We start from the raw sequence: 23,665 nt of genomic DNA, 5'->3' as shown, positions 1-23,665 counted from the left end.
GCAACCTTCCCCAGCAATTCCAAAGGTCTATTATCAGGTCAGTGAACAGGTTTTAAATCTGCATTTAATGTAAATTGTTTAAGTTTGTTTCTTGCCTGCATTTGAGGCTCTTTGTATCACAAACTACAAAGGAGAACAGTTGCCTGTATCCCTGGAAACACTCACCACCACCAAGTACTCTCAGAAGAGACAGAGGCATATTTAACCTCTTCTTCACCCAAAGGACAAGCTCTGCTTAGTTAGTAAAGCCTAACATTTTGGCAGGCGAGCTCTCATCCCAAGGGAATAGTGCCAGCTTTTCTCTATGCAAACAGAAGAGATTCACTCATTTTCATCCCTTCCTGCACCCTGCACAGAGCATGCAGCATACAGCATTACGTTTTGGAAATTCACCCCTCCCCCCATCTCTGACACTATCACTGGATAATGAAAACGGAGGTACATGTTCTCAGATGATAGTTACTCCTGCTGTGATAAGAAATGGCTTTGGAAAGGAAAAAATTATGGTAAAATTATCTACGACCACGAACTACTGAGGCTACTGATGCGTACGGCTCAGCTGAAACCATTAGTGCTTACTCAGGAAAGAATCAAGATGGACATCTCAGACCCTCTCTAGAATTCAGGCTGGGATTTCAAAAGGACTGAAGAAGTCAGATGTCCTAATTCCCACCAAAATCGAGCAAGATTTTAAGCCTCTTTTTTGTATCATCAATCAGGTCTAAACCTATCACAGAATCAAAAATAAAAATGGACATATTTTCTGATTTATTTAGGAATGGTGAAGTATGTGGCAATGTAGTTGTTTGTCAGCCCAAGAAAATAATTAGCAACAATTAGTACATGCTGCAACTCAAGAAAAAGCACAAACCCTAAGGAGACAGCAGAACAGGAGGTCAAGTGCAAGTGCTGGAAAACATATTCTAAAAAGCCATGTATTGTCAGGAAAGAAGAAGTGGTGCTTTGTATGAAACAAACACATCAAGAGCTTCTCTTTGCTCTTGTTCAGGAAAGCTGCAGAGCTCATTCCAGGTGCTATCAACTCACAGTCAGAACCAAAAACTGGAGAAATAAGGAAACATGGTGATTAAGACACTCAAAATGGCTGGTTTGCAGTCTCAAGTAAAACACCTATTTGCTTATATACTTTCTTATTAATAAACCAGAGGGTTTGAATTTTAAAACATTTAGAGCCACACGTCTCATCAGGAGAACCCAGCACAGAACAGGGAGGCTCATCCAGCCCCAGGGACTTGCTCAGCCCTGGCTGCTCTTTCCAAACATTCCAAGATTAATCCCCAAGGCTTGCACTGGCACTGCAGCCAGCATCAGGTCAGTGCATTTAACTCCCATCAGTAGTAAATAACATGCTGAGTCTCCTCAGGTCCTGGGCAACCTCCACAGACCCACTGGAGATGCCTGGAGTGTCCAACAAAGCCACTGCCATCACTCCAGCATGGGTGACAGCCTCTGTGCCTTCCACAGTGGCTCTGTGAGGAGCCCAGCCAAAGCAGCCTGACATTCTCTGTGGCAGTGATGAGAATATTTAATCAGAAGTTTCCAGACAAACAACTTAACTGTTTAACCACTGCACAATAGCAACTACAGCATCCTGCTGAGACATGTCACCACAATCTTTTAGCTGGAAGCACGGCCAAAGAAATCTGAAATCTCTCCAGACTCTACTGCAACCAGCCTTTCAGCTCAGGAAACTCCTCAGATGGATTGCTGAGTGAAAAAAAACAGGTAAGGACCATCAGTTTCAACCTGGACCACAAACTTCTGACCTCAAATTAATCACAGCTAGAAGTACTTGTTGGAGAGCTCAACTCCAGCAGAAACCTGCTCCAGAATGAGATTTCACTTTGGGTACACGGGATCCCTACATGAATATAAATTCCTATGAGGAGTTTTCATGTGTCTGTTAGCAGCTCCCTACAACTGCAAGGCAGTCACACAATCATCTGCCACTTGAATGCGGTTCACTGTAATCACATTGATTTTAATTAAGTTTCTGAAGCTGACATTTACATCCTGAACATAAAATAGACTAGTACAGCTGAGCAAGAGACACTGGGAAGCCTTCAGAGGAATTTATTATCAATAACAGGCAAGGGATAGGTGACCTTTCCCTCCCTTTACCCGAGAGAGAAGAAGAAAAAGCTTTTTCTATAGGTAGAAAACTGGATAGCACTAATTTTTACTCATTTATCTAAAGAACCCACAGATATGCATCACAGTTAATTTAAAAAACAGATTAATATTTGCCCTAAATTAGGAGAATGTGCCCAAAATTAGAATTTACAGTACAGCATATTTAGGAGAATGTTGAAAAATCAAGACAGACCAGAGAAAGGCCGAAAGGCACACAGTACCCTTGGCTCTCCCAGTATGTATCAATAATACTTTGCTTCTGTAAATGAGTGAAAATTAATTGATTGCTTGTAAATTAACAAGACTGATGTGCTACTATGAATAAATTGAAGACAGAATGATATACTCCCAGTGTGACTACAAACCTAATTTCCTTATTTAGTTGGAAGGAGAAAGTTTCTTGCACCAGAAAAAGTCTTTAAGTAGCAGCTCTGACATAAGCACAGCATGCTAATGTTTGTGCAGCACTTCAAATATGTCAAACACTATTTATATATCAAGTATTGTAACTCCTGATGACAGATTTATATGGGGGGGGGGGGGCGGCTGAAATGAAAAGCTGAACAAAAGTAAATGGCAAAGGTCTGATGAAAATTAATTTATAAGTTCCATAAAGGAGAACTCTAGAATGTGCCCACTACACCAAAATCTGGGCTGTCCTCTGATAACACTGTCTGACAGTCAAAGCACAAAGCCCACATTCCTCTTTTTCTCATTACTGTGCTTATCCAGCACGCACATTTGTGTATCACATGATAAACAAGACTGGGAAACTGATGAGGCTGCACAAGAACTCTGCCCCTGAAGCCCAACAAGTTCATACTGAAACCACAGCCTGAAGCCAGGCTGTCCTGCTGGCCAGGATTCTGTCACCATTCCAGAACAGAGACACCTCAGCTCAAGCAACACATCCACCTAAGTGCCTCAGAGCCTTTCATATTCACCCAGACTCAGATCTGTCATCCCAAATACCTCTCCACACCCACAGAGAATTCCACAAGGAACCTTCCAAGCACACACTGACAGCACTGGCACAGCAGAGCTGGTACAGCCCTGCTTTCCAGTCTTGGATTAATCAGCATTTTTTGATCCTATTGCACACTTCCCAAATTAAAGCAATGGTGTTTTAAAAGCTGACAATAAATTTAGCTTTCCAGAAGCTTAACATTCAAAGCAGTGTGGGCAGCAGGGTGAGGGAGGGGATTCTGCCCCTCTGTCCCCTCCGGTGAGACCCCACCTGCAGAGCTGCATCCAACTCTGGGGGCCCAGCACAGGAAGGACATGGAGCTCTTGGAGCAGGTCCAGGAGGCCACCAAGACTATCAGAGAGATGGAGCAGCTCCCCCATGGAGCCAGGCTGAGAGAGTTGGGGCAGCTAAGCCTGGAGAAGAGAAGCTCCAGGGAGAACTTAGAGCCCCCTCCAGTGCCTAAAGGTGCTCCAATAGAGCTGGAGGGGGACTTTTTGCAAGGATATGAAGTGATAGCATACAGGCAAATGGCTTTAAATAGAAAGAGAGAAGGTTTAGGTTAGATATTATGATGAAGTTTTTTTACAATGAGGGGGTAAAACACTGGACCAGGCTGCCCAGAGATGTGGTGGATGCTCCATCCCCAGAAACACTCAAGATTAGATTGGCCTCTGAGAAACCTGATCTAGTTGAGAATGTCCCTGCTTGTTGCAGCAGGGCTGGAATAGATAACCTTTAAATGTCCTTTCTAACCCAGATTTTTCTGTGATTCTATATTTCACTACTCCCTATTCTCAGATGCTCTGGCAAAGTCAAAGAGCCCCCTTGGATCCAGTTTTTGTACAGTTAAACACTGATGCAGAATGTTGACGTGAAGCCATCGACAGATCTAGATGTTTTCAGAAAAATGTCAAAGGGCTACTGAGATTAGGTTTAAAATGTTATTTTGCATGTGTGTCTCATCTAAGGGTATCATGAGTATTTTGCAAAAGTAAAACAGGCATCCCAAAGCCTGTTTTGGAAAGGTTCCAAAGGATACTTTTGTCTTAGCATAATGATTATCACTATACCATACAACCTTTTGTTTACATTTCAAGATCCATAATTTTGAATTCTTGCTACCTTTCTCAGGTTCTCAGAAGGGAGGCACCTACAAAATAACAATACAACCATGCCTTGTTATCTGGCACAATTCACGCAGGCACACAGCAGAGAAAAGGAAGGGAAAAAAGGTAAATCACACCAATTTTCTAGCTCTTATACTCGACCAGGAATGATTTTATACATTTTTACACACATCTATTTGATGTTTGAATTGCTGCACTCCAGTCTGCTTCTATACATCAAATAGTTCCACTGCCTCAAAGCACATATATCAGTGTACACCTGTAGAAATAAGATTTGAATATGGAACCATTGCTGTAAAGAGCTGACTTCACAAAAAAAAATACTAATCCAGCTTTGACTCCTGCCAGTGCTCGCAGCCTCTTTCCACAGAGCTTTGTGTGACCAAGCTGCTGCCCTGTTACTAAATCTAGTAAGAATCTATTTTAAATCTAGTAGGAATCTACTTTAAAAAAGAAACTCAGGAGATAAAAACTCATCCAATGAATATATTTGCATCTCCTTTAGATTGCAGTAGATACACCAGAACAGCTCCAACCCATGTCCATTCTCCTACAACTCTTCAAGCTTCTGGCTTGGGAGGAACTGAGCAGCAGTAAAGCACATTTACTGGGTAGCAACAGCTGGGTAGCAGCGAGTTCCAACTACTGGCTACCTGTCAGTCAGTCAGGATCAGTACTGTGTAGCCCAGATCTGTTCCAGAGTAGCCACAGTAGATGTCTGGCACCTTTTGTCCAGAACTGGCTCTAAATAACACGGGTTTGAAAACGAGGGAGAGACGTGGAGGTGAGCGGGTGGAATCACATCTGGAACTGAGGCTGGACTGACAAGCCTCTTGCCCTTTTTCAGAACAGACAATATCCTTCTTGGGAAACGTTTGGAAACCAGGAATGCTGCTGTGGATGACAAGGGATGCTCATCAGTAAGGCTTTAATACTCTGTCCCCTCGTGGTGCAGTAGCAGCACAGTGCCAGCATAAACAGGCATCTCCTTTCTCCCCCCCAGCCTTCTCAGCTGTGTCAGTCTGCAAGACAATGCAGCTAACAAGATTACAGAACTGATCTGGATTTAAAACAACAGCAAAACAATCATTCATTTTAACTTGGATTGAGTTTGCCAAAACAGTCGCACCACCTATGCCAGCACAGCTACGGTGTCAGCATGAGAAAACAAACAGCAAGAAGGAAGCTGGCAGAGCTGCCAGATGAAACACGTGTCTTAACCAGCACAGCATTTGAACTGCAGACCTTTGCACTGCAGGATCTTTCCATCCCTCCACCACAAACGGGATCTCCAATCAAATACTCCGCTCTCTTGCAATAACAGGTGAAAGTACAGCCTGGATTGAGTGGGAGAGGCAAACAGGAAAGAAGATGAAACACATAGGAACACAGTAACACAGCTCAATTAACTGCTTTAGTGAAGACCCAGCTGAATGTGCTTCAGCCCTTCCCCTAAAGCACTCAGCTCCGGAACACACCAGAATACACGACCTTCCAACCTGCACACATGCCTTCTACCTGTGAGGAGTAAGATCTTGCAGGTGGGTAGGGAAGCTGTTGAATTTGCTCTGGTCTTTTCACAAATGGGATGGGATGGGATGTAGCCAATGCTCCTTGCATTTAGGTGTTTGGGTTTTTTTAAGTTAGATAATATCCTTCCCCTTAGCTAAGGATGCACTTTTTAAATTCAGCTTTTTGAGCTCTTATTCTGTCAACATTAAGGAAGCTGACACTTCAAGGTGGTACTGAATAGAAAAGGAAGAAAAAAACATTTGAATTGTGAACAGGTTAAGAAAATCCCAAACACTATCTTTATTTGTTCAATAAAGAGCTCTAACCATGCTCCTCTCCAACTACAAAAATAAGGACTAATCTGACAGGTTAAAAGTTTTAATGCTATCTCTATCCAGCTTAGATTTTAGACAGTATAACAAAATTGGAAGAAAAAAAAACCAAAACCTTTCTGATATTCAAGGTACGACACATGTCTGGCAATAACCTGGCTTGAGATTTGTGGTTGTTATTTCCACATAAATAATGTCTTTACTTCTCACAATTACTTGTTAAGAATCAAGGACAAGCTTTAAAGGCTAGAAGTTTTAAAAAAGGTGTAATCAATGCAAGCTGAGCACCTCTGGGGTGGAGAAGAAGATCTGCACTTCACCAAAGGTCACCTGTAAGGACTCACACAAGGTTTCCCAATGCCTGTTTTCTAAAAATTCCAGATCTTCTCTACCCACTCAATTTGCTACATGCATTGCAGTATTTTTTTCTTTTTCTTAATTATGGTTACAGTTCTGCTTCAACCACACCTGAAAACAGAGGGGATTTTCTCCTACTGTTTGGTGCTGATCAAGACCCAGTGGCAGTGTTTACTTTCAGGGTGCACTTGAGACCAAAAAATTCCATCTCAGCAACACCCACCTCCTCACATGCCACACCTGAGGCTGTGAGCAGGGCAGAGAATGCCCTGCATTCTCTCCAAGCCCGAAGCCTGCAAATCCCTTTGTGCACAAGCACCTAGACACCACATCCAAACAAGTCATACCAAGATAAACAAGGAAGATAAACAACTTTTCTTCCCCTGGCAAATGCTTGGCTGTGTCTACATACACATTCACAGGAGGAGACTACTGTTTGCACATTCATAAAAGCCTTTTCTTTCTTCTGGAAATGAAGCATGCCTTTAGTATAACACCAAAGAAAAAGAGGGTAATGAGAGCATGCCAGTTCTTTGAAATCCAAGCATGCACTTCCCAGAATTGAGAAGCTGCTCTTGCATCCACTGCAGAGCACAGCCTTCATTCTTCTGAGGAAACAGCAGTCTTTGAGGGACTAAATCCATCCAGAATAAGCAGAGGTCCAAAGCCCAAAGCTCTCCTCAAAGCAAAGCCTTCGTGCAGCCACACTGTTGTCTTGGTGAAAGATATTTTAAGATTAACAGCAAGGAAATCACAGTCCAGCCTTTTAAGAGACTCCTACAGCAAGCTGATTTCTGTTCATATGAGCTTAAACACTTGAGTTTTAATGAAAAGTGTTTCCCTCTATGACCAAGGAATTTTGTAGAAGGTATGCAGCTAAATCACTGTTTCTACTCTATGTTCTAGGATATAATTTTTTCTCTCTCTTTTTTTTTTTTTTTTTTGAGAGGAAAAGACCTTTCCGTCGCTGCTTTGACTGTCAAACACATCCTTCATTCACATAGGCAAACCACACTTTGTTAGAAACAGAAGATGTCAGGAGCCACAAACCAGGAATGAAAATTCCAACTTTACTTTTCCTGGGTACTTTCCATAAAGTCCTTTGGCTTTAGCAGCAGAAACACCTTTAATTGGCTCATCTGGAGATTTCAGACCAAGTCTGACTTCTAACACTGGAAATGTACCCCAAATACTAAAAATGTTCCCCAGCCATCACCCCAGCAACTGTGCTGACCAGGGAGTAGTCTTGGAAGACCTTATTTCTTTTCCTTTTAATTGCAGAACTCTCTCAAAGACATTCACCTTTGAATATTCCTTCAGAGCTCCTTGGAAACAAACCCAGCTCCAGTCTCCTCCCTCAGGCTGTAATTCAGAAGAAATGGCAGACATCTCCTCCACAAAAGGAGGCATAAAAACCTTACAGGCTATTTTAATCTTAAATTATTCAGCTTGGTCGAACAGCAGTCATTCCAATGGAATGTAGGCTTGTACTCCAACAAGGGTTTACTGTTTCTAAAATAAATGTCATGGTAATACATCAGTGCTAGACCTTTACTACCTGCACATTCACATTCAAAAGTCACTGTCCCAGTTGAACAAAATAACAAAAGAAGGACATTTGCTAAAAGAAGGAAGTTTAACAGCTACCCCTCAGAACAATACAAAAATCCCATTCTTTTTGGAAACATCCATCCAATTAAAAGTACATGTAAAATTAAAAATTAAGGCAAGCATCAAGTAACTGCTATGTGCCTGTTCTTTTGATCCTACTTTTATAAAAAATGGCATAGTCTTGTTTTAAAAAATGATACATAACTGCCAACTGAACTCAGCACTGAATTTCTTAGCAACTCCAAGTTTTGTATCCTTAAAGCCCATAACCACAGGTATTCCTGAGCTGGAAAAAATCTCTGCTTTTGTTTTCCAGGGTTTTACATACTTCTCTGGAAAGACAGTCTCCATTTCAAGTACCACATTGAGAGCCCTGGACATTTATCCACATGAGAGGTTTGCAAGGTTAAAAACGTACTGAGACATAGTTTTCCTGCTCTTGTACCAAGTAATGCACTTTATGAAACAAATCAATCAGATTAGAGATAGCAAACCATTAATACTTAAGTCATGGAGGAAAAATATTTCAAGTGGCACCCAAAAAAACTTTACTCCATGTAAAAAAAATGTATGCAGTTGATGATAATGACTTTTGTTGTTGAACCTCTGATCTGTCCACTCATCACATTATCCCCAAACACAGACAGGAGCTTATTGAATTGACAAGAGATAGATTTTCTGATCATCACCAATGAAAATCCCTGGATTTCACAGGACTGTGTTCAAGATCACAAGACCTCCTCCACTGAGAATGCTCTTGGGCCTTTGCACATGCAGCCATGCTAGGAAATAAACAGTGGGAAAGGGAGATAAACATTCAAAACTCTTAATGTTTTTTTATTTCATTTTCTCTTGCACAAAGGAAACTTAAGAGAGGACAGAAGGAGAAAACAAGTCTCCTTCACTCCATGACAACTCTCCCCAGCAGAATCACATCTTTGCAGTGGAATTTGAAGAACTGTTGGAAGGAAGGAGCAGATGGGGACCTGCTTCCACAGCAAGTACCTCACAGCAGAGAACAACCCCACACACCACCTACCACCCTGCAAGATTCTGCTCTTGAAGGATAATTAAAAAACAAGCAAACTACAAAAGCATTTGACATGTTAAACTGGGCTTGGTTACAGTTTAGATACCACAATACCTCAAAAAGTTAAAGGATAAATGCAGAAAAGGTAAGATCTTAGCATTAGAGAGGATGTAAGTTCACAATAAAGTATTTTCATGCATATATAACATTTTCACAGAACTCTAAAATTACATATATTTATTCTTTAAAAAGTCAGAACCTTTGGGTTTTTTCCATAGATGAACTGAAGGACAATATTGTAAAAATACAAACAGCAGGTGACTAGCAGGGGGAGAGGATGGACAAACAGACTGTCTGGGGAGAAAAAAGGGCCTCTTCATAACTCCATTTTCCCCCACTATAGGAGAGTAAGTTTCCAAACAGTATTTCTTTCCCTAAGTGATGTACATATATTTAAACATTTTAAGCACATGAATACACACATCTTGCAATTAAACACATTCATTTCTTATTATTTCTTTAAAACATGCAAAATGTCATTTAATGTCACTTTCATCCCAGCTCTCATTCCTCCCTTGAGGTGTCATACAGGTTGGTACCACTTAAAGTTCCTGAATTTACTCAAAATATACAACAGGTCAAGATTGGCTTAAAATAAACCATGAAACTTTTGTGTTTGTTTGCCTCCAGATTTTTACCTCCCATTTTTAAGGTAACACTTAACCTAAGGATGGCATAAGACCGCTAAACAAGGGACTTACTCGGACATCAGTAGCGTCTCCATGCCGGATAATGCTGGCCCACGTGGTCGGTTCACTGCTGTTTTCGAAGTAGTGGAAAACCTTCAGGACTCGTTCCATGGCCCCTGGGGAACGCTCCATCCCAGAACTGAGGTGAGTCTTTGCACCTGAACTTGGGGTGTGATTCAAGTTTGGGTCAAGGTAAGCTGCTGCCATGGTTTTGCTAGATGCTAGGTATCTGTCATATTCTAGGGAAAGGGAAACAAGAAAGAAATTAATTTTAGTTACGCATGAATCTTATGCTTCTTCATACAAAGCATTTACCAGAAAACCATGAAGATTCACTTCCTTTTCTTGAAAGCAACTAAAATACTTATGTATCTACAAACATAAAAACCTACCCATATGACTACCAGAGAAAATGCAAGCCCCTTGGAGCTAGTGATCTGAACTTGAACACCACAATTATTTACAAAGTGGTATCTTTAGCAAAACCTCTTCCATGTGTTTCTCAGTGACTTAACCCAGGTCTCTGACAACGCCTTCAACACCAAATACCAGCTTTCAGTTCAAACAGTTTTCATCCCTAGAATCTGCCAAGTCTGGTCTTACAACAAGCCTCTAAAGAGGCATAAGGAAACCCCAGCACTGAGCTGGAGGCTCTCCAATAAGAAGCCACACACCGACACCAGGCTCTCCTATTTCAAGGTTAAAACAATGAAAACTTCACTCCTTTTGTGCTAGTTTGGGAATCAGTGGGACACAAAATCATCCAGATCTAAGTTCATTAGTCAGTGGGGAACCATTAAGAACACAGCTATCCCTCCTCTAAGCAATTCCTGAGCAAGTGTCTAAGTTTTATCTGCCACCAGCCTGATTTCAAAGTCTGATGGCAAAGTGGTATGAGTCTGCATGTCAAAGGAGAAAGAAAATTGCCTCTTGGCTACTGCTCCTAATTAGTCAGCCACAAGCAGATGGTGTCTGTGAAATCAATGCAGTCCAAGAGAAAAAGAGCAAAGAGCACCTCCTCCCTGCCTGCCAGTCTAGAGCATCATTCCAGTCTGCTGGCTGCAGAGAGCAAAGGACTGCAGGGCTCTGCTCCAGGCTTTGGACAAGTGCACAGAGCTTTCCCTACCTCCTCCTCCGCACAGCGAGCAGCCAGTAGGGAGGCAGTTTTGAAAATGTGAAGTTAAAAATAAACTAAACTTGATCTTTTTGGCATAGTGCTCTGAACTACTTTCCTGGTAGTAAACTGAACACTTGAGCCCTGGTTTACTTCACTGAGAGGAACAAGAGAGACCCCTGCTTCCAGCTGAGTTCCTGTAATGCCTGGCCGCCCCTGAGAGCTTCAGCCATCGCCCTGCCACCTGCCATGGTGCTCTGCTGACCCCCCAAAATACTGGCTCAGAAAACTATCGGTGGGGGTGGGGGGAAATCAAAACAAAAACCCAGGAGATTTGGTTTTCAGGACTGGCTTAGCTCCATGCACGGCTGCCTGAAGCTGCTGAACAGGAAGAGAAGCAGAAGCAGCAGCCTCAGGGTGAGGCAGAGCATCTCCCCTCCAGCAGCAGCTGTGGCAACACCAGCCACGGTCAGAACAGGCCATGAGCTCAGCTAACAGGAATTAGCGCCAGCAATATCAAGGCTTGAAATCTTCAGATTGGAGATAACATTTGCAGGCTAAAACCGGACTGGAAGTCTTAAGCATCTATCTAATTCAGACCCACCAGATAAAGAAGAAACAACAGCCCATCTGGGCAGGATGTCTTTACCTCATGAATAAATGGCTGAATTGCATTCATCCAAAGGAAGGGAAGGAACTTACACAGGACAGACAAAAGGCCTCTCATGTCCTGCCCTCAGGGAAGATGGCAAGAGAAGCCAAGGAGAAGCTTCTCCCAACACTCCCCCAGTGTCTGACCCTTGAGAGATTTCCCTCACCTGCCAGAGTTTCCTATCTCTGTGAAAACTCAAGAAATCACTACAGCTTTATTGTTCCTCTTTTCTGGCCATCAATACAAACGAATTAATGCAATCTTAAGCCCACATTAAAGCCTCTCCTCCTCACCTCTCACAACAGACCCAGACCTGAAAATGCTCTTTGACTTCTCCTCACCAAAGGAGCCTGTGAGCTGTTTTTACACAAACATTGACTTTAAAGCTGAAACAGGCACCTAAATCTCCCCTCGGGCACACTAACACCAAGACAACAAGACGCTGCAAGCTCCAAACTGCAGGACTCCTTTCCTGTAAGGTTAAAATAGCCATTGCTAAACCCCAAAGGTCCGCGGGGTAGGGAGTTTCACCAGGACAAATTCAGGCAGACGAAGCCCAACTTCCAACTGTTTGCAATGAAACTGCAGTTTTCAGGCTCAGACAAGGCCTCTGCCCTTGTGCAGGATGCTCTGCATCCTTCAGAACAACACACCCTACACCTCAAGGTCACTGGTGAAACTGCCGAGCTTTATTTAAAGTTTACATAAGCAGACAGCAGGGAGAATTGCTACAGCACAAAGCAAAAATGAGTCATTTCTTCACAGAGAACCAAAAGAATGCCTGCTTTAGTATTAATTCACCACACTCCATCCACTTAGTACATACATTCATCAGGTTTTATGTGGCTGAAGAACAGCTATCAAGGGAGAAAAGCTATTGGGGAAACACCAAACCAAGCATTTAGATGTCTAGCCATAGGCTTAAATATGGGCAATCTCCACCCCTTGGGAGCAGCAAACAGGAAAGCAATACAAGACTGCAGTACCTACACACTGAAGTGCTCTTCCAAGGTGTCATTTCAATGGACAGGCACAACACAATTATAATGTTTCCATATTCATCAAAATGTGGAATTAAGACATCAGACTGACAGTACTGGATATGGGGTCCGTTTTCACAAAGTTATATTTCACAGAGGTTTTTCAAAGTAAAACAACCCCCTCCAAAAAATTAGAATAGCAGTTTTCCTTCAGAATTTGATCATCACTGGCTCCTTACATCTTCTTTTAAAAAGCCCAGCGTTTACTTTATGAAGCAGCAATAAATCTGATAGCTCCAGGTATAGAACCACATGCCATATCTCTGGTTATGGACCTGTTAACATTCCCATTAAAACCAGCCCCTGGGTTTGAACTTGTAATGCGACTGTAAAACTCTGCCCCAGGCCAAAACTTTGTAAAACACAGCTGCTGTTAAAACAACTATTTTACAAGAGCAGCCAGGTTGTTTTATGATACAAAGAAAGCTCAGATACCAACACCGGGATGCTTATTTGGGCTGTTCTAAATTCAAACCAGACTGGTGTGTAATGCTGCAATTACACATCTCAGTTTAAATGAGCAGCTTTAATCCTCTTGGTATTAAACAGACCGGTAGGGTAGTGTGTGCTACCATGGGCCAAAAACAAACTACAGTCAACTAAAAGAAGGCAGATTTAGATAATATATAAATCAGAAATTTGGGACAAAGCAACCTGGTCTAGTGGAAGGAGCTCTTGCTCATGGCAGGGAAGCTGGAACTAGATGGTCTTCAAGGCCCCTCCCAACCAAAACCATTCCATAATTCTATGACTTAATTCTGCTGTATTTTATTGGATCTTGTGGTGTAAAAAGCTAATGGTCTAAAGTCAAGCATGGTCAAATTTCTTTGTATGCAAGGCTCTGTGCCAGCAGCACTTAGAGCTTCCAAGAGGAAAGACTATTGTTCACCCAGTGCTTGCACTTCAGAGAAATCCCTGTGATTTCTCAGTAATGTCAAGGACTATTCCAAGACTGGGGGAGGAGCAAAGCAAACCAGCCCCTGGCCTGGCGATACTGAGTGGGTCTGCTGAGATGCTGCAGTTGTTACCAGACTACAATGCAAGAGGTATTATTGCTCAGATGGTTTTCTTTACTGTGGTGGGAGTACCTGAGATTCAGGCAAGTTGAATCTGTCTAGAAGTCATTTCCTCTCAATGTGACTCCTCCTGACACATTCCCACTTTGCTGACTATATCAGAAACAAAGTCAGTGTTATGACTTCCAGAAGCACAATCAAAGTTCTAAGTCACGTTTCACTATGAGCTTTGAGTACTCAGAAATTAAATCATTTCCTCTAACGAGACAGTCAAAAGTCATTAAAAAATATTTAAATCAATTAACTGCAAATTGGTTAATAAAGTGATAGTAGAGTCATCTCACAAGGAAAATTGTTTCAATGCAAATAATGTCTTCAACATCAGCAGTTTGATAATAAAAAATTATTTAAAAATAAGCAACACTTTCTCTTATTAGTCTTGGCTGATGGCCAACAATGCAGTGCTAACAAGTTCATGTTACAAGGAACCAAGCTGTAATTATTCTCATTATTCACACTGTGACTCCACGTTGTCCACATTGTTTGTAGATACCATGAAATCTCATTATTCTTTAACCTCCACACTCTGATCCCCATCTTAGGCCTGAAGGCATCGACATCTATGAGCTGAAGCCCCTTCCAGGTGGCATTTCTGCAAAATAACTTGGTCCATCTAAATTCAAACCTATACAAATCTGAAAGAATCTATAAAAGCTATTAGAAAAGTTAAGAATCTATAAAAATACAGTAAAAACTCAAGAGTTCATTTTGTTCTGTGGTCCTGGTGTAATAATCCTTCTGCAAGACTTAAAATACTTTCAAATATTACAATTATTAAAGTAAATAAAGGCCTTAGATTGCTTGCACCTTTGACAAACAACATTGCTTTTCTGGACAGACTGACTGGAAAGCAGCTTTCCAGAGGACCTGGATGTCTTGGTGGACAACAAGCCAACCATGAGCCACCAAAGTGTCCTTGCAAACACCAGGCTCCTGGGCTTCGTTACCATCCTGACAAGAGACACGTGGACATTAGGGACACAGTCCAATGAAGGACCACAAAAACAGTTCAGGAATTTGAGTGTCTGTCATACAAGGAAAGGCTCAGAAAAATGGGACGTTTTGGCCTGGGGAAAAAAAGCTCAGGGGGATCTTCCAAATGTGTATAAATACCAGTAAAGATGGAGCCAGACTGCTCCCAGTGAGGACGTGAAGCAATGGACATGAAGGGACAAAACAGAAATTCCCATTTTAAGTATTAAGAGAGAGTTTTTGCACTACACAGGAGGCTGAACACTGCAACAGGTTGCCCAGAGGTTGTGGAATCTCCATCTGTGGATATTCAAATCACAGCTGGACACAGTCCTGAGCAACCTGCTGTAGGCTGACCCTGCTCTGAGCAGAGGCAGAGGAGGATGAATCTCCACAGGTGCCTTGCAACCTCTGAAATTTTGTTACTTGGAGATAAAAACTAAATTAAGAACTTATTTCACACTCTAAAATCATAAATTATCCAGAATACATCTCACATCAGAGAGTAAACATCTCGTGCATTTCAAGCTCAATCCATTTTCACAGCTTGTATTAAATCCTGCTGTAACTCACCCTGCAAATATTAACTTGACTATCTCAACCTCACAGACAGGAAAGGTGTCAAGAACAATTTTAACTATGATCCCCATGACAAAGCCTGTATTTCTGGGGCCTGTGTTTAGAATCAGCACATTGCTGACTTTTGGTATTCCATCACCTGATACAAACACATCCACACTACAGCAGAGAAGGAGAAAACGTGCCAGGTGTGTAACAAGTCCTTTTTGCATTTCCTTGATGTCAACATCTTGTTGCACATTTAAGGATGAAACCTGGAGTAAACCATTAGGTTTGTGATTTCAAATTAGGGGCATATCCAGAAAAAAAAGGAGAAGGGCTATTTTTTCCTTTTATCATCACTTTAGCCTTCAAAGACATTCAGTAATTTCAGCTATTTCCATAAGTCACGTTGGAATGTCCCTGTTTGTTCCCTGCTGAGTTTATTTTTCTTGTACTTCTTCTTTTAGCTAATGCTGATGTTCAAAAGCAGAAGAAAAAAGAAGCAATCCTTTGTTCCACTTTACAATGCCTTTCAGCTATGTTCACTGGTTTTGGTAATATTTGCTATGACTACATCCAAGAACACATTTATTTATTTATTTATTTATTTATTTATTTATTTCTCTTGCTGCCTCTTTTTAATCTCTTCCTGGTCACTGCTTTCTCCCTACTCCTCCAAATATATGCACTTTTAAGTGTAGTATTTGTAGCCAAAAGCATTTATCAAGGCTGTCAGTTCAAAGTATAAAGTCAGATACATTAAACAATTTTAAAATCAAGTTCTTAGTACCTATTTTAGCCTAAATCATCTCACCAAGTACTTCACTGTATCAGTATGAAATAGAAAAACAGTACTGGCAATTCCATTTTTTTCCCCTCAGGGAACATTGCCTGAACAGTTACTAAATCTATGTCTCAATACAGTTCAAAGATAATACAGACCAAAGTCAAAACAAGTTTAGCAATACAAATTGCCAATATAGGAACATTTATTTCAATTATAACAATGTTTCAGGAGATTAAACGTTCAAGGGAGCATGAAGGAGGAATTCAGAGACAGCATGAACTACAAGACCCACATGAAGCAAAGCAATATGAAAATCCTGGGCCTGTAAATGTAAGACTAGTATAACTCACTACAAATCAATAATAAAAATATAAAGAAATAAATGTGTCACCTAAATTAAATGAAACAATGGCATATTCCCTGTACAGCTGCTATGGACAAAGGCTGCTGAAGAACTCAAGAGTGGATTTTGCTGAGTGCCAAAGAAACAGTAGCTGTTACTGGGGTAGCTGCACCTTGGGATGAAGGGACTGAGAAAGTTTCAGGGGACTGACCAATGGTTAAACAATTGTCCTGTCAAGCAGCAATTTTCCAAATGTCCCAAGATGTACTTGTCTACCCTGTGTTCAAAGCACCGCCCATCCTTCTCACTAAAAATCTGTCAGGGTCTGTCCGAAAATCCCTCATGTTTGCCTCACGACTGTCTCCAAGGACTGAGACCCCAGGCCCTGAAAGTAGCTCTAGCCTGGCTGAGGTGGAAAGTCTGCCAAGCCTTAAGGACTGGTATGCAATGCCATGGGAACTCAGTGCGAGAACAATGGACTGGTCATGGTGGACTGAGCCCTAACCAGTTTGTCCTGTACCCTTGGTCCTGTACTCTTGGTCCCGCACCGATGCGACGGTTGCAACTGGTTCCCAAAACAATGAGTCCGCACCCACCGTGTAGCCAGGAGAGCCGCCGCTTTGGCCAGATGCCACCCGCTTTGAGGAACCCTATAAAAGACTGAAGGAGTTTTGAGGACTTTGTCCGGACCCCACCTGGAGAAGACAGCCTCTGAGCATCTCGTCAAGCTCCGAGGGCCTCGTCTCTTCAGACTGGTAGCTATAATCCCCTTCCCCTCTTTCTCTCTCTTTCACTCTATCTCTTTATTTCTCTCCCACTATCGCAGTTGTTGGCACTAAATAAAAGTGCATTTTGTTTAAGCAAAGTGGTGTGTCCCCTGCTGTGTCTTTTGTGCTTTGAGATCTCCAAAAAGAACCTATCAGGGACCCTGCATGCATTTGCGGACCCTGACATTAAATTGGCGTAGTCAGCAGGATGTTGATAGACAGATTAAGGGTTGCGGGTTGTATGTAGTTTGTAACAGGGGAAGGACCCTCGCTTCAGCCGCACCTAGCACGCCACGTCCAGTGAGCGCTGTCTAGAAAGCAAGGGGGGGCGAGTGGAATTTCCCGCAAACTGCATACACCCAGGTGAAAAGCATCCCCTGTCTTCAGGATTTTTAAGAAGAAGATCTCATTTGTACAAAAGATGGGACTGTGTTGTTTTATTTTTTGTATGTGTTTTTGAGCTGTTTGGTGCAGTTAAGGAGACAACTATTTGTAATTAAGGAGTATCTCCCAAGCAGTTTTTGTCCCCTCACCCACTCCAGGGAAGCGAAGGGAAACACAGTTTTAGCTGTGCTTGTGTGTAACTTAAGAGTACCTCCCTGAAAGTGGTTTTGGTCCCTTCACAAAATGACTGAAAAAGATAAAGATACATTTTTTGCTTTGCTAGCAAAATATGGCACTAGACCCTCTCCAGCTGGAGAAGGATGGGCACAGGATAAGTGGTTTAGCTTTGAACACATCGTAGATAGAATATATTCTTTGCAACATGGTGCCAGATATAAGCTGGGCAGAAATAAAACAATACTTTGCTCAGTTTTGGGTGCTTGCCTATCGGCAGCCATTGAAACCCATTTTAAACGGGCGAGTGAAAAGAAAGCAGTCATAGACTCCCTGCAAAATTTAGTAGAAATCTTGCAGAAAGAATTAGAACATGAAAGGAGTCTTAGAGAGGAGAGAGATAAACGGATGAGTGAAGAAAAAGCAGTAATACACCGATTCCTATGCTGTATACAAAGGCTGTACCGAATGGTTGCCTTTCTGGCAACAGAATGATTGGGAAGTTAATAGAATCCCAGTGTGGCAGAAAGAAAAGTGGCAAGAAATCCTACAAATTGCAAGTCAAGGGAATTTTGCTGTGGGGTGGGTAGCTTCTCACCAGACAGACGGGAATCCAGCAGGAGAATGGAATAACAGAGCTGATGAATTAGCTAAACTGAGCCCCCTAAAAAAGGGTGAAATTACTGAAGATTGGGAACATTTGTTAGAATGGTTGCATGTAAAAAGACAACACACAGGTGCAAAAGATTTGTACAAAGAAGCTCATGCTCGGGGTTGGCCTGTTACCAGGGAAATGTGCAAAACTTGTGTGTCAGCCAGTGAGCAGTGTCGCAAACGGCTAGAAAGACATCCTCTAGAGGATGACCCACTACACTTAAGAAAATGTAAAGACTTATGGGATGCATGGCAGGTAGATTATATTGGTCCTTTTAAGCAATCAGGAGGCAAGCATTTTGTGTTAGTGGGAGTTGAGATAATATCTGGATTAGTCCAAGCCCAGGCCTTCAAAAGGGCTACAGGAGAAAGCACTGTTAGAGCATTGCAGATATGGTTTGGGACTTTTCCAAAACCACAGGAAATACAATCTGATAATGGGTCCCACTTTACTGCTAGAGTAGTGCAAGAATGGGCAAAAGGTGAAGGAATAAAATGGACATTTCACACCCCCCATTACCCTCAAGCCAACGGAATTGTAGAAAGAACCAATGGTCTCCTAAAAAGACTTCTGAAACCACAAGAAGGAGGCTGGGATGGTCGATTGTATAAAGCTGTACAAAGTGTGAATGAAAGATGGGGGGCAAACGGATGTCCGAAAATCACCGCCTTTTGCCCGAAAGCTCCAACTATAATTCCGTCATTAAAGGGGCCAAATGATCCTAAAAATCCAGCTCATTATCCTGGACAGCCTGTCCTAGTAGACCTTCCCACTGTTGCGGAGGTACCACTAGTGCTGAAAACCCCTTTGAATAAATTTGCTTGGGTAGCATCTGATGCTCTAGGAAAAGAACACCGGATAAGTACCCGCTGGATAATTCCCTCTTTTTAAATGTTCTGCCTTTAGATGGCAGATTTTTCTGTGTTTATTACAGGAGAACTCCGAGGGACACTCTGAGTGATATGAAAGTCAGATAACCATGTTAACATTATTAATACTTCTCTGCATCCTGCCACACCATTATGGCCAAGATCCCGCTGAGTGGCCGTGGTCTGAAGCTACCCTCAGGTACACCAGTGTCCAAGGATCCTACCCCAGAGATCGTCGCCCAAACCTAGCGACTGTAGTCCTGCATGACTCAGAGGTATACCGTCGAAGTGAGTGGGGCTGGGACCGAAAAGACTGGGCCAGAATGCTAAATGGGACAATTGGTGAAATCATTAAGGTAGGATGCAGAAAAGTAGAAGGACTATCTCACGAGAAAGCTACTAACATCGCAGTAGCTGGAAACCTTTTAGAACCAGGTATAACAAGCAGTTTGCACCCCAACATTACAGCAGGACTCTGTCCCACTACAACATGGAAATGCAACAGGCAAGCTCCCCTTTTGTTGTGTTGTCGTCAGAAGAATGTTGGAAATTATACATTAGACCCTAGCACCAATAATGTTGAGATGACAAAGCTTTGTAAGAATGAACCTACTGATTGTTGGTACAACTTTACTTTAACTAAGTCAATTTATGTGACATGTAATTGGCAAAATGACCCAGCAGATCAGTCAAGTTTGAAAGGTTTACTTTACAGGTTTAAAATTAATGCTGTGCCAAACCAAACTGGGAAAAGGTAAATGTGAATGACCACAAATTAATAACTGATGCACTTAGTGTTGCACAAAACAACATTTCCCTGGCCCTTAGCTGCATCCAGGCACAGCTCTGGATGCAGACAGTTGTTGCCTCAATTACAAGAGAAGGTGAAGAAGGCATTTTCCCTACTGAAATTGGAAAAATAATTTGGGACAATGCAAATGATTTTGAAAAAGAATTCCAATCCTGGTGGAACTTGGTGAACTTCACTTACAGCCCAAGTACAAACACAGCCACAGCTTTTGTGTTAACGATATCTAATGCTTCAGTGCATTTGATTTTCCCTATCACTGCATTAGGACTGAATCATGATGGAGCTATTTTCTATCCTTCCGAGCATAGAGAATGGGCCCGTCAAATTGGTAAGAAATGGCAAACTGTAAATTTAGAATCTTGTATTGTCCGGGAGCAACAAGGTTTTATTTGTGAAAGCAATGCAATTGTAGCTCAAGATATTTGTTTGGACACAGAGCAGAATATTTGCCATTTTGAAGTTCACCCTGATGAGACTTCTGCAACAGTATTAGTGTACATAGGTAATGGGTGTGTGTGTGTGAGGACTGCTTGTGATGTAGTGTTTATAGAAAATGTAGCAGTGAATCCCAAGAATCATTCAAATTTTTGTGTTTGTAACTTTACCACGATCACGGATGTGATTTTTCTTATACCGTCCCAGTTATGTCTTACCACCTTTTACAATCCAATTTTACACTAATTCACCAGATATTGCCTGCCTCCATTGGGATGAATTTAACTTTGATTAAGCAATTGTTGTTTCACCAGGACTTAATGGAAATTTTAGAAAAGGTCAAGAAAAATGGGCAAAAGACCCTGGTAACAGTCCATCATGATGTGAAGGAGATACATCGCGTTTTAGAAAGAGTAAAGAAGGATTCTGAACACAGATGGTGGGATACTCTTTTTGGGTGGTCACCTACTGCTACAGGCATCCTGAATGAAGTGTGCCCTCCCATTGTTGTTCTTCTGATTTTGGTTTTAATTTGTTTTGTTTTATCAGCCATTTAATACATTTTGAATTGGAAAATGATGAGGCAGCTGACCCAATTGACATCAATTATAGATGCACACAGTTTAGTCAAAACCCCTTTTGCTAAAGACATTCCTAGAGTTATTGACACAAGAAGAACTACACAAGCAGTGAAAATTAGGCCTGCAACAGCAAATTAATTAGAGTTGTTTGTTGTTTGTTTTGATTAGTATTGTTTGTTTTAATAATGTTATACTGTGATTAAGTTTTTGTTTGGAGATTTTGTTTAAGAGATTTTTAAAATAATTTTGTGATTTGTTTTGATTGTTTTAGAAGAAATTGTTTCAATTTATAAGAAAAATTGTTATAATCAATATTGATCATTATTTCCTATTTTATCTTTTCTTAATCCCTGTCCTTGTTTTTTTTACTTTTTCCCTCTTTCTCTTCGATATCTTTTCCTGTTTCTGTTTTTCTGGGATATATGCTGCCAAACACTGATGAGTCGAGCCCTGAAGACTTTGTGACAACGCTGCAGACCTTGCTGATGGAGTACTCTTGTCGCCAGTCGTGAGTCACGGGGTGGTGTCAGGGTCTGTCTGAAAATCCCTCATGTTTGCCTCACGACTGTCTCCAAGGACTGAGACCCCAGGCCCTGAAAGTAGCCCTAGCCTGGCTGAGGTGGAAAGTCTGCCAAGCCTTAAGGACTGGTATGCAATGCCATGGGAACTCAGTGCGAGAACAATGGACTGGTCATGGTGGACTGAGCCCTAACCAGTTTGTCCTGTACCCTTGGTCCTGTACTCTTGGTCCCGCATCGATGCGACGGTTGCAACTGGTTCCCAAAACAATGAGTCCGCACCCACCGTGTAGCCAGGAGAGCTCCCACTTTGGCCAGATGCCACCTGCTTTGAGGAACCCTATAAAAGACTGAAGGAGTTTTGAGGACTTTGTCCGGACCCCACCTGGAGAAGACAGCCTATGTATGAGCATCTCGTCAAGCTCCGAGGGCCTCGTCTCTTCAGACTGGTAGCTATAATCCCCTTCCCCTCTTTCTCTATTTTTCACTCTATCTCTTTATTTCTCTCCCACTATCGCAGTTGTTGGCACTAAATAAAAGTGCATTTTGTTTAAGCAAAGTGTTGTGTCCCCTGCTGTGTCTTTTGTGCTTTGAGATCTCCAAAAAGAACCTATCAGGGACCCTGCATGCATTTGCGGACCCTGACAAAATCCCACAGGATTAAGTCCTAATGTACCTTTAAATACTCAGTTTAACCCAATTTTATTGTAGCATTACATAATCTGTGCTATCAGCAATTCCCTTTGGAGTTAGCACTGTTTTCTATTTTTAATATTAAAAAATTAAATAGTGAGGAAACATCAGTTGTGTTGGGAATACAAGAGAATCAATGTCTGTACAAGCTTTAATTAGAACACAGTATCCATTTAGATACTCGCCTAATTTCTCAACAGCACTCTGAACTTTCACTGTGGTCCCTTGGCACCACTGAAATTCAAATAAACACTAATCTCCCCTTGCACTTTCTGTTGCTTGCTTCTAGCAAGCTCTAGAGAATTAGAGGGGTGCAGTTTTATTTCAAAAGGCACCAGAGAAATGAGCAAGTAACAACCCTGCCATTTTAAAATAAAGATTTAAATTAATTTCTATGTATTTTGAAGCTGCAGTACTTGTTGGCAGCAGCTCTTCCTACAAATATTGAAATAAGAGACTGAAGGAAGCTGTCCGAATTCAAATAATCTTTTCTAATACTCCTGTCTGAAATACTGCTCCAAGAAGGACCCACATAGCCCAGATCTTCTTCCAAACAGCTTCAGAAGCAAATACAAGCAGGGAGAGTTTACTGTCCTTCTAGAATAGTAAAAATGAATGAGAATTGGTGATGATTCAAGTGTGCTTCTCCAGAATTAAAAATCAGAAGTGCCTGGAACTAGAGGCAGCTGAGGAGAGCAATGAAGTATCCTGGCTATGCACCATCAAGGCTTAACACATTTGTGTTTGGCCACCATTTGATTTTACCTGGGATTTCCTGGTTTTATATTACTGAATGACACCATCCCAGCCTATAATTCAAAATGTTCCAACTATCTTTTAATGTTTAACCCCCTTTAATAATTTTAACCGTCAGATAAAAGGCACTTAAGTGCTCAGGAGGAACAGCATGACAACAGCCTCCAATGGCCTATGACAAAATTCAATGACCCGTAAAAAGTTTTGTTTAGGCCTATTCTGGCTCAGGTGTTTTTCAAAGCCAGTAACAACAGCCTCCGGTACATTGGTAGAAATGAAAAAAAACTTGATTCTTTGCTACATCGAGCTAGAAGCAGATAAATATACATTGTATGGACCATTTCAAGATTTTTATTAAAAATAAAACAAAAACCAACAAAACATAATAAAGCCTTAAAAAGACAATTTAAAAAGCAATTTAAAACACCTCATCCACTCCAAAGAGATCATCAGGGCCCTCTTCAGAGTTCTGAGTCAGCACCAATGATTCCATTCTGCTTTGTATCAGAACACGATTTATGGATTCCCTACCTGTGCTTTCATCCCAGGTGGATGCTCCTGACATGCTGTGTAGGGCTGAATCCAAACCCAGGACTCACCACCTCACTGCAGCTGGAATTCTCCCTTGGACATGGTTC

General features: G+C 41.7%; 1 protein-coding gene across 20 annotated transcripts in view; it reads right to left on the bottom strand.

Moving 5' to 3' along the window:
* PTK2 (protein tyrosine kinase 2) overlaps positions 1–23,665 on the bottom strand; it is a 194,823-nt gene that overhangs the window by 96,664 nt on the left and 74,494 nt on the right. For 17 of the 20 annotated variants that reach the window (XM_068180039.1, XM_068180049.1, XM_068180099.1 and 14 more), the window contains one exon: positions 9,852–10,078. In XM_068180039.1, coding sequence (XP_068036140.1) covers positions 9,852–10,046 — 195 coding nt within the window. In that variant the 5' untranslated portion in view covers positions 10,047–10,078. Of the gene's footprint in view, positions 1–9,851; positions 10,081–23,665 lie in introns of those variants that run through there. The other 3 variants (XM_068180057.1, XM_068180065.1, XM_068180073.1) reach the window with 1 other exon arrangement.

The sequence above is a fragment of the Anomalospiza imberbis genome, chromosome 1 (genome assembly GCF_031753505.1).
Source record: "Anomalospiza imberbis isolate Cuckoo-Finch-1a 21T00152 chromosome 1, ASM3175350v1, whole genome shotgun sequence".
NCBI lineage: Eukaryota > Metazoa > Chordata > Aves > Passeriformes > Viduidae > Anomalospiza > Anomalospiza imberbis.
Note: the sequence above shows the minus strand (reverse complement) of the source record. Positions and strands in the feature narration are given on the sequence as shown.